The following is a 12,556-nucleotide window of genomic DNA, read 5'->3' as shown; positions in this document are numbered from 1 at the left end:
AGGTTCAGGAGCTGTTGAGGAAGAGCTTGATTCGGGAGAGCCTAAGTCCATGTGCAGTACCTGCAGTACTCACAACAAAGAAGGATGGAGAGTGGAGGATGTGTACAGATTCTCGAGCTATAAATAGGATAACCATCAAGTACCAGTTTCCTTTGCCAAGGATGAATGATCTTATGGACTGCTTGAGTGGAGCTCAGTACTTCACAAAGATAGATCTGAAGAGTGGTTATCACCAGATACGGATTCGAGAAGGAGATGAGTGGAAAACAGCCTTCAAGACCAATGAGGGTCTTTATGAGTGGTTAGTCATGCCCTTTGGATTGACGAATGCCCCAAGCACCTTCATGCGGCTCATGAATGAGGTACTTAAGAAGTTCTTGAAAAAATTTGTTATTGTTTATTTGGATGATATTTTAATTTTCAGCAAGACTTTGGAAGAACATTTATTGCATATTCGTAGTGTCCTTGACAGGCTAAGGGAAGAGAAACTGTTAATTAATCTGAAGAAGTGTATCTTTGCAAAAAGAGAGTTAGTCTATTTGGAGTTTGTTATATCACCTGAAGGTCTCAAAATGGATCCAGAGAAGGTAAAAGCCATCTTGGAATGGCCTACTCCAAGGTCTGCTACTGAGGTAAGATCATTTCATGGTCTGGTTAGTTTTTACAAGAAGTTTATTAAGAATTTCAGTGGCATATGTGCACCCCTAACTGATATAATAAGAGGGGATAGGAAAGAGTTCAAATGAACTGCAGCAGCTGCGAGAAGTTTTGAATTGCTGAAGAAGAAGGTGACAGAACAGCCTGTGTTGGCACTTCCAGATTTTAGAAAAGTGTTCCAAGTGGATTGTGATGCTAGTGGCAGCGCTACTGGGGCTGTATTAAGCCAAAAAGGTAAGCCTATTGCATATTTTAGTGAAAAATTGAATGATGCAAAGAAGAAGTATTCTGTTTATGATCAAGAGTTCTATGCAATAGTTCAAGCCTTAAAGAAATGGAGGCATTATTTATTGCCAAAGGAATTTGTTTTGTATACTGATCATAAAGCATTACAGTACCTAAATAGCCAAGGTAAATTGAATCAGAGACATGAAGTGGGTAGAGTTCTTGCAGAGCTATACATTTGTGTTGAAGCATAGAAGTGGAAAATCTAACAGGGTTGCAGATGCACTAAGTAGGAGACAGTTGTTGCTTACAGTAATGCAGGTTGAAGTAGTTGGGTTTGATGAACTCAAGAATTTGTACCCTGAGGATCTTGATTTTGCTGAAGCATGGAAAGCTTGTAAAGACCCTGTTGCTGTAGAGAGAACCAAGTGGTTAGACTATTTGATTCAGGATGGCATGTTGTTCAAGGGTAGTCAATTGTGCATTCCAAGGAGTTCCATGAAGGAAAATCTGATTAAGGAGAAACACAGTGGAGGGATGGCAAGACATTTTGGTCGAGATAAGACCATTGCCATTCTGAGAGAACATTATTTTTGGCCTCAAATGTCACAGGATGTGAAAAGGTTTGTACAGAGTTGTCAAGTTTGTCAAGTTGCTAAGGGATTTAGCCATAATACTGGACTATATCAGCCATTGCCTGTTCCATCAAAGCCATGGGAGGACATAATATGGATTTTGTTCTTGGATTGCCGAGGACACAAAGGGGTAATGACTCAGTATTTGTGGTGGTTGATAGGTTCTCCAAAATGGCACATTTCATTCCATGCCACAAAACTCATGATGCTGTCCATATTGCAAACTTGTTCTTCAGAGAGGTGGTGAGACTACATGGTCTCCCAAGGAGTATAGTTTCTGACAGAGATACTAAATTTGTGGGGTATTTCTGGAGGACATTGTGGAAGAAGTTGAGAACAGACCTAAAATTCAGTTCCACGCATCACCCGTAGACTGACGGACAAACAGAAGTGGTAAACAGAAGTCTGGGCAATTTGCTGAGATGTTTAGTTGGGGATAAGCCCAAGGGATGGGATTTGATTCTACCACAGGCAAAGTTTGCTTATAATAACTCTGTAAATAGGAGTACTGGAAAATCACCATTCCAAATTGTATATGGGAGTAGCCCAAGGACTGCACCAGAGCTGAGGAAGATAGAACAAGGGGAGAGGACAAGTGCTGAAGCTGAGGAATTTGCTGAACATATCAAGCGTCTACATGAGGAGGTTCAAGCACACATTACCAAGATGAATCAAGAGTATAAAGCTAGGGTTGATCAAAGGAGAAGACATAAGGAATTCCAAGTAGGAGATTTAGTCATGGTGCACTTACGAAAAGAAAGATTTCCAGTCGGTACTTACAAGCAGCTAAAAATGAAGAAATTTGGCCCCTGCAAAATTCTGAAGAAACATGACTCAGGAAATGCATATGAGGTGGAGCTGCCAGATGGTATTCACATTTCTCCTATTTTCAACATTGCAGACCTAACAGAGTATCATGATGATGGTGCAGATGACGAGCCAGTGTTAGAGCCATGTCCAATTCCTGCTTCTAAGGAGGAGATAGAAGACATTCTAGATCATCGTGTGGGTAGGAGTACCAGAAATAGGCAGTATCAAGAGTATTTAGTGAAGTGGAAAGGACGGCCGATTGAGGACTCAACTTGGATTTCAGCAGTTGAGGTTTCCCATTTGGGATTTCCTCTACCATTCATAAAGTGATAGGGTCACTTTTCAATCTACCCTGGGTGTCTGATGCAGGAGCATCCAGAGGTATAAGGGCAATCCTGTGTCACCCAAAAAAATATACTTAGACTTAGTTTCTGTTTCATGTGTTTTCATTTTTGGATACCCATTTGGGTCAAATAAAGGTTCCAACTCTCATAGTTCCACTATCAGTGTTCGTGTAAATCCCGAAAAAATAGGAGTATGGAATTGAGCCATCATTTTGGAGAACTAGGAGGTGTAAATTGGCTAGATGAATGTAATTGTAATTTAGAGCATTCCAGAAAAAGAATCAGGTCAAAAAGCCCCACAGTTTGAAAGTTATTGCAGTTTTTCGGGTTGTGGAGACCTCCTAAGAATGCTTCAAAGTCAGGTTAGGGGCATTAAATGACCTCGAAAAGGGCTGAAAAATGGGGGACAAGCGAAGCTGGTCCATAGAGCTATAGAGCGCTTCGAGAGCTTTCCGAAAATGTAAACGGTTCGTCAATCGAAGCTACGGTTCAAAAGTTATGCCTCTCGGAAGTTCGGTTACCGTTTCTGGATTCTTCTAGATTTGCGTCGACTTCTAACGCAACTTCTGGAACCTTCTATTTGGTCGGTGGACGCCTACTAGCACTTTCTAGAATGTACTCCTAGTCCTTAACCCTCCGGGGTCTATTGAAGGAGATTTCTGACATTGTAAAGGCAATTCGGAGTGGAGTTTGAGAGGAGGTACTGAAAGGAGAAATTATCTCCAGATTTATGCTATTGTAAGCCCTTAGGGCATGTTTTGAAGTTTATTTTCTCTGTACTGTTTGTATTAGCTTAATTTCTCAGTTAATATAATTTCCCCTTTTCTGTTGTGTCCATTCTGTGTGGGTGGTGTCCCCATCAGTCATTTAAAACTAAAGTGTTATCCTTTCCCTTGTAGACACAGCTGGAACAATTTCTTGATACAAGTTCAAAGATATAATGCAAAATATAAACAATTTACTTGCAACATCCTTCCTGTAGCATATTGCTTGTCCTGTAGCTTCTTGTTGATAATTTTCATACTTTCATACTGAAGCTTTTGAATGTTTCTACATTATTTCACTTTATTGTATTCTGAAGAAAAAGTAGAAGGTTTCATAAACAAATATGTCGCTTCATACTATCATTATTCTATTGTATGATTTCGACCAGCTACTTAGGTCCTATTTCTAATAGGCACGCTGGGCTCAATAATCCTTGTGGGAGCCTACGGTTATATCCATGTACCTATTAGAGATAGAACGCTACACAGGAAACAAACATGTTAGTAATAAAACATTTGATGTAATTGTTTGCTTTTGTTTCTGCTGGTAGATGTTCTTATTTTATGAAGATGCATAGCATGCCAATAGTTTGAATCATAGTTATGGGACTCGAACTCGCTTCTAACTCGGAAAGTCAAGATCCGACTCAGACTCGGACTCGGCCAGGACTCAGCAAGGACTCGGAAAATCGAAAAACCCATAAAATTCAAAGCCTTTTAAGGATTTAAGGATTTTTTGATGCATCATTTAGTCAATTAACATCAAATACACAAAAATTGAGATAAATAGAAGCTACTTAACACTCATACACAATTTTGCATAGATCACATAAGTATAACAACGAATTTCTGAAGGAAAAAAACTGAATAACATAATATAAAGTTGAAGATTTAAGATATAAGATTCAATCCTTAATAAATTCGTGACATACCACAATATCATTTTCAAAAGTAATATACACTAAAAAAAAACATCTTCCAAAAATCTCTATCTTTTTCAATTTTTTTTTTTAAAAAAATTAATTTTTTTTTTTTTTAAATTAAAAATTTTTGGAGAGTCCTGGGCTTGGAACTCGGTAGAGTCCTTGGACTCGGTGAGTCCACGTGGACTCTGCCAGGATGCCGAGTCAGAGTCTAGAGGCCACTTGCCTCGGAAAGGCCGCCTCTACCTCAAACTCGTAGAGTCCCGGAACACTGGTTTGAATAGCTATATGTGAGGTGAGACATTTCGTCATTGCTTAGAGCCGCTGGATCTAACACTTTTTTCATGAATGCTAGATTTGGAGGCTTGGAGGGAACGTGGTTCGAGGCAGAAAATGGGCGGAAGTGAAAGAATGCATCACAACCAATCATTATAGGCAATGACTCATGCCCTATGACCCTCACCCTATTTTCCTCTTTTCTGTTATGCATTTTCATAGAGTAGAGACATGTATTAGTAGACTAGTGGCCACTCTCATGGTCAATTGTGTGAGGATTTACTTTCAGCATTTATTTCATTTCAGTTCTGTAAATATCAGTTGTATACTATGATGAATAATACAAAAGACATTTTTCTCTATTTTTTCATTCAGAATGAAATATGATTTAGTAGTTAAAACAAGAGCTGAATGCAATAAAAATGTGTACTCGACTTTCATTTGATCATTGTTTAGTACTGAATTTTAACATGTGTTAAAATTAAATAACGTTTAAAATTTAAATAAAGATTACCCTTAAATACACCTAAGAAAGAATTAATATCATATCTAGGAAATAGTAACAAAAAATTCAACCATACATCATATGCATCAATTCTATAAACATATAAAACTGAAAAAAATTATCCATACCAGTCAGCAAATTCACTCCAAAAGAATTCATATATTGCGCGTCCAGCTTCTCCATAGGAAAACCTCTCATAGCTTGATGTGACCAAATCAACAAGTTCATGAAGTTTTGCGACCTGGAATATTCACTTCGAATGAAAATCACAACATTTACAAAGGAAACAAAGAAAATAAAAAGGAAATAAAGAAATACAATGCTTACCACCCATCGTTCACTCAAACACAAATCTAAAACTGAACCTTCTTGATCAAACTGCAGCCAAGCAAAACCATAGAACAAGAATTAGCATCTTTCAAAGCCCAAACTATAAGGCAAAAGAATAGATTGCTAACAATATTCAAGTATTACAAGTCTACTCTAGCGCTTTTCCTTTATCATTACAAATGAAATGATACTGAGGTTCAGATCTTTTAAAGAAAATAACTAGTGTTTGAAAGAAGATTGCCCTATTTTTCTCACTTATCTTCAATAATATTTAAATTAGTAAATATCACAAAGTTCCCTTTTCTCCATTCTCTCATTTGAATCCACTATGAAATCATCATTTTAAACCTGAATTGATACAAGGAACCCATTTGTTCACATGAACATGACAACTAAATAAAGACAAAAGAAAATTTGCATGACAACTGAAATCAAAAGTTTGGGAAGAGATGAGGTGGGAATAGATGGAATGTCCCCTTAAATAAATTCTTCGGAATAAGGGACCATTAACTTAAAATTCGATTGCATGAAACTTATTTCTAATCAAATACTCTACTTATAACACAGAATCCTTTATAAATCTCATATTGGCAATAGCTGATACCACTTACTATAAGAATGATAACTTGTGATCTGCTTTAAAATCGATTATCCTTAGAATATACAATCAATACCATGTGTACTATGATAATATTAATGACCATATAATATAGAAGTATTATATAATGCAAAGAATATCGTTGACATTCAGATATGAACATTCTATCTCTTGTTGAAAAATTAAGATGGAGAATTGTCGTTGTCTCTGATATTACTGGAAATTATGCAATGGCAATCTCTGCTGTACTCCGATCTGCAATTATGGAGTTAACTCTGCTGTTCTGGATATGTCAATGTAAATTGTACTGTAAGTTTCCTCTCAATCGCTTCTAGCTGTTCCTGATATGGCGATAGAAATATGCTGCAAGTCTTCACGCTATCACTGATAACAATGAAGATGTAATTTCTGTTCCTGATTACGATTTAGAAGTATGAAATGGTGATGGTGCTGCTCCTGATTGATGTGCTTAAATGTATGCAACTGAGTTTTCCAAAAGGAGATCGCTCAAGTCAATGATCCAATTGTGGACGAGTAGACGAAATAAAACGATGATGATATTGGAATGAGATTGATCATCTATAAACATCTTATTGTATTAAATGGTTGCAACCTTTGTTTGGAATAGACACACCTTTCCTTAATTGCATCTCTTCATTACTTACACAAATCAGTCTTATTTTACTTGATAGCACCTTTCCATTAATATTTATTTTTTCCCTACAAATCATACCTTTATTCCTAAATGGTGTTCGCTGAATAACTAACCACCGGTTAGTAAATCATTGATCGTAAACAGTTCTCCAGCAATTCTTATTCTTCTTCAATAAACATGGTGTTCGCATCAGTACTTTTGCTTGATTGTCACTTCATTATTAAAATAGTGATCTGCTTCTTTTGCAGCAATAATAATTGATGGACAATTGCGATGATTGTTTGAACATGTTACTAGCTGTCTCTATTATCTTCTCTTTGTATGATGGATATTATACGATATGAATTTCCTTCATATATAATCGAAGCATTTAAGAATTCTACATGAATACCTGCTACAATATATATGCTTCTATGTGGCATCGATATTATGATCTTTGAGTATTTCTATATCAATGACATGTCTTTAGTACTCATCATACTTCATGTTGTCTTGATGACAATGGATATAGGATACCATCTTATGAATATGTCGGATAATGGGTTTACTATTTATTATGATGATCATATTAATTAATGTAATCAATGTACAAATGATTATCTACACATTGATAAGGTTGGTAACCGACTAGGTAGCCATATTTGACATCATGTGAGCTTGATATCCAGATCATATATCTGCGTCATGCTGGATAGAAATATTTGATATCTGCAACCCTTCATCACATGACTTGGTCTCAACAATCACAATAGTGCATCTTACTTAAGGTACTTGCTTGATGCTAGATAGAACAGTCGTGAATTCTTATTAATAAGACAATCTTCCTTGATAAGATCCTGATGTCTATTGGCTCAATTGAGAGAATATGGAAAAGTTCCTGATTGAACTTCTAAAATGTCATGTAAACATTGTTATCTCTTTTCACTAACTACCTTCAGGCGTTCAAGGTCTTCCAACTTGATGGAGCCCAATTTTTGGAAAAAATCAAAACCTCCATTATGCTATTGAAGACATAAAATTGCTAATTCACTCAAGAGGTGATCTAAATTCTATAGATGTTCACGGCAGAAGACCTGCAGATGTGGTTGTTATTTATAAGAAACTAGCTCATGTCAAGACCAACTTGGAAGAAATGCTGAACTTTGCTGGTATGTTTTCAAGTTCCGAACGGGAATATAAACTCTATCATCTAGATCACCACAATTAGCAACATTCTCATTGAAGTTTTTGGAGGCAATAAAGATGTCTGTTGATGGTAATAAGAAAAAGGAGTACTCAGCGGATCCTTTGATTCCAAACACAAAGATGGTGACTATGCCTTATGCAACTAATAGCCGGGTTCAGTAATATCTGATAATCAATGAAGCCTATTCATTCTGAACACAATTTTTTTTGAGATATCTTTGATGATTCTGAAAAATTTGTTTGAGGGTCTTTCATTCATGACTTGGGTCAAGTCAAGCAATCATTCTGAGCAGCAGCGTAGTCATGTTGAATTTTAGCCAAAAAGTTATGGTAAACTGAGTGTACATGCAAAGATGACTTATGAGACACATGAAAAGTTTCATACAACTTTGGGGAGTCTTTTTGACAAAGGAGAGTATCTGAGTAACTAATGAATATTCTAAACCAAATCATCTACCCGTTTTCCAAACCACAGACATCTTCTCAAATAAAATTCAGATGGTGCAAGCATTATCTATAGAAGGGAGCAATCAAAACTGGTACATCACCTCAAAAGGAAAGACCACGAAGGAGCCAATATTGTTTCTACAAGAAACTGCAGGTTAGAAAGAGAAGTCGAGCATAAAGAAGCTTTACGGCAATAATGGACATGGGCAGTCCATAGAATCGAATTCGTTATTCTCAGCATTGATGGCTTCTGCAAGGCATTCTAGAGTATGTTCGGATGTGGAAATCATTGTGCAGGAGTTTCCGGAGAAATATAGAAACAAATGCAAAGTGCCTAGACGAAGCTGTAGTAAGAATCATGAGTCTTAACGGACATGAAATGAAGGAGAGTTCCGAGCAAATGTTGTGAGTTGATATGGAGGAGTAAGGCTAGTGGATTAATGTTCAGTAAATGGAATTATGTAGAAAAATACTTAATGGAATGAGAGGAATTGCGTCTTAAGTTATAGGCCGCGGGAATGATACAACCGCTTGTTACAATACAAGTTATTTTAAAATTTTAAATATTGATCAGTTTTTGGATGAAAGAGTGCAAGTATAACTGACACCTTTTCATGCTCTATAAATATTTGTTGAGAGAAATCGAACATGATACCATTCGTATTGCTTTGAAAAGAAGCTCTCCATATTCAAATATATATATTGTTAAATTTCTTCAAAGGGAGAGTCTAAAGTTTGAACTAAGCGGGTGGAAATTCAAATTTTTGAGCATAAACTTTGACATTGTATGGGATCAAAGTTGTGTTGAATAGAGCATCTATAATTAGAGTGTCTTCAATACCAACTCTCCTACAATATAATCAGTAAGATCTTTGTTTGTTCTAGAGATAAAATATATATGATTCGTCCTTTGTGATCCTTTTACTCTTTATTTGTTTATAATTCATTATTACGATAAGTGGATCGAATTGTTCATTACTATTTGGATCTGATAAATACAAATATTTGTAAGATATTACTATTTTCTTTATTTGTATCTATTTTGTCCACATAAGGGTTAAAACATCATAGACTAATCTAAATACGTGAAAAAGCATAACAATTTGAGGCATCATAATAACTAAATCAATTACAAATATAATATAACCAGTATCATAAAGTTGTATGTGAGAAGTATATATTTGACTCTATTACCTAATTAAACTTTGGCACTGATCATTAATTTGCTCATAATTTTCAATCCATATGCTGGTAATAATTTAGCCTCTTTCCTTTAAGAGTTTGATCCTTATTTGTTTTAGTAATTCGTTTTAAAATTTTCCTTTCAGCAATTCACAACTCTACTAAAGTAATTAAAATATGAAGATTACTCAACATTCGTAATCCAGAAGTTTTTCCTTAGAATCTTGCCATCTGAGGAGATTGCATTTGCATTATAGTCTATTCGCTATAAAACATCTTGGATCCAAGTTTTGTTGTCCAAGATCAGGTCTACAAGCCTTGGTTTAGTGGAGCCAAAAGTGCGGAGGATTTAAGTCAATTTGATTGATCCTGTCAAGTTGGCCAAAATCGATTAGATATCCCAGCATCAAGTAGGCAAGGCTCATAGGTTTCTAATCAAGAATTGATCTAGAAAGGGTAGCAGCCATCGACAATATTCAAATACTTAAAACAACCAAGGGAATCCAATCGTTCTTTGGGCAAATCAACTTTGTGAGAAGATTTGTTTCTAATTTTGCCAAGATCATAAAACCTATTGCTAAGATGCTTAAAAAGGGAGCAAAGATCGCTTGGGATAATGAAGTTGTAGGAGCATTCGCTAAGATAAAGAAAGCTATAAAAGAAGCTCTATTTCTAAAATCTCCTAACTTTAATAAGCCTTTCCAACTATTTTCGTTTGCATCTTACCATACTATAGCTGTTGTTATGTTACAAAAGAATGATAAGGAGCATGAGCAGCCGATTGCATTCTTTAGCAAAAGTGAGTACAAGCTGCTGAACTTAATTATGATATAAATGAAAAGCAGGCCTATGCTCTTGTTAAAGCAGTTAAATCTTTTCGATTCTATTTAGTCGGAGCTGAAGTCATTGCTTATGTGCCAAATGCTGCCATTAAAGATATATTCAGACAATCTAAAACAACCGGAAGACGATGTCGTTGGATAAATCAAATCCAAGAATTTAATATAGATATTCAAATCACAAAATTAGTTAGAAGGCAGGGATTGGCTAAGCTTATGGTAGAATCAAATTTGGAGGCTGTACAAGTAAATCAGATTGATGACAATCATGCTAAAGTTAGTATTGAAAAATGCCCTTGGTATACTGATATAGTTTATTATTTATAGCATACAAAATGTAGAGATGATTTGAATGATAATAAAGAAAGAACTATCAAATTACAAGCTACAAAATATATTCTAATTCAAGGAGATTTATATTGGAAAAATCAAGATGGGGTTTTACTGTTTTGTTTAGATGTTCCCCACTCTGCAGTTATTCTCAAAGAGATGCATGAAGGAGTTTGTGGTGGTCATTTTTCAGCTAGGACCACAGTGCACAAGATATTGCGAGCAGGTTATTGCTGGCCCCATCTTTTAAAAGACTGTTATGCTTATGTGTGAAAATGTGTGAAGCTTGTCAAAAATTCTTTGGTAAGTTGAAATATGATGGTGCCCTTCCCTTAAGAATATTACAAGCAAAAGAGCCCTTCCAAATGTGGGGAATTGATTTTGTAGGAAAAATTAGTGATAAATCGAGCAGTGGGCATAGTTGGATTCTAGTGGCTACCGATTATTTTACCAAGTGGGTAGAGGCTATATCCACTTGACAGTCTACAAGTAAAGTGGTAATTAATTTTCTTACTGAAAACATCTTAACAAGATTCGGAGTTCCTTAAAAGATTATAGTAGATAACGGTATGAGTTTTAGATCTAATGAGTTTGCTGAATTTTGTAGGAAATATGGCATAACAGTATTATACTCGTCTCCATATCATCCCCAAGGCAATGACAAGCCAAGTCTAGCAATAATAATATCCTCAAGATTATCAGAAGAATGTTAGACAAAAACAAGTGCACCTAGGATTCGAAGTTGAATCTAGCATTGTGGGCAGATAGAATCACGGTAAAAAAGTCAACCAGTTTTTCTCCTTTCAACCTAGTTTATGGGAAAGAAGCAAAGCTTCTTTTGAATAATTTATTGTCTGTTTACAAATTCGTTACTAAGGAACAATTAGAAGATATCAATTTCATGGAGAATAGATTAAATGCACTAATTGAGCTAGATGAGGTAAGGAGGCTAGCACAAGAACAAAATATTAATAAGCAGCAACAGGTTAAATTTCTTCATGACAAGAAATCTTCAAACCAATCTTTTAAAGTGGGTGATTGGGTTCTGAAATGGAATGCAAAAGATCAAGACAAAGGAAAGCATGGTAAGTTTGAGGCTTTATGGCTAGGACTGTTTATAATCTTTGAAAAGGCATTCTTTCAATAAGCATGAAAAGGGGAGTACTACTTCCTTTCTTTGTTTTATTGTATTTTTATTGTTTAGGCTTCTATATGTATTATTTCATAAGCTGATTTCTCCTTATGTCTTGGCAGGTCTACTCTTCCAGAGATAGCTAAGGTTCTCACTATGCCCACAAGGAGCACATGTCCCCAACAAGAGCCACTGATGGAGCCCAAATTTTGGAAAAAATCAAAACCTCCATTATGTTATTGAAGACATAAAATTGCTAAATAACTCAAGAGGTGATCTAAATTGTATAGATGTTCATGGCAGAAGACCTGCAGATGTGGTTATTATTTATAAGAAACTAGCTCATGTCAGCACTAACTTGGAAGAAATGCTGAACTTTGCTGGTATGTTTTCAAGTTCCGAACGGGAATATAAACTCTATCATCCGGATCACCACAATTAGCAACATTCTCATTGAAGTTTCTGGAGGCAATAAAGATGTATGTTGATGGTAATAAGAAAAAGGAGTACTCAACGGATCCTTTGATACCAGACACAAAGATGGTGACTATGCCTTATGCAACTAATAGACAGGTTCAGTAATATCTGATAATCAATGAAGGCTATTCATTCTGAACACAATTGTTTCTGAGATATCTTTGACAATTCTGAAAAATTTGTTTGAGGATCTTTCATTCACCACTTGGGTGGAGTCAAGCAATCATTTTGAGCAGCAGCAT

At 35.8% G+C, this 12,556-nt stretch overlaps 1 protein-coding gene across 1 annotated transcript in view; it reads right to left on the bottom strand.

The window, feature by feature from the left end:
* The window catches only part of EMB2247 (protein EMBRYO DEFECTIVE 2247), a 358,900-nt gene that overhangs the window by 147,817 nt on the left and 198,527 nt on the right, over nucleotides 1-12,556 (bottom strand). Inside the window, exons 19-20 of the mRNA XM_089814096.1 lie at nucleotides 5,467-5,517; nucleotides 5,268-5,380 (exon numbers count right to left, since the gene is read on the bottom strand). Of these exons, the coding sequence (XP_089670222.1) occupies nucleotides 5,268-5,380; nucleotides 5,467-5,517 (164 nt within the window). The remainder of the gene's footprint in view (nucleotides 1-5,267; nucleotides 5,381-5,466; nucleotides 5,518-12,556) is intronic.

The sequence above is a fragment of the Cupressus sempervirens genome, chromosome 2 (genome assembly GCF_028749045.1).
Source record: "Cupressus sempervirens isolate cs-2001-9-10 chromosome 2, ASM2874904v1, whole genome shotgun sequence".
NCBI lineage: Eukaryota > Viridiplantae > Streptophyta > Pinopsida > Cupressales > Cupressaceae > Cupressus > Cupressus sempervirens.
Note: the sequence above shows the minus strand (reverse complement) of the source record. Positions and strands in the feature narration are given on the sequence as shown.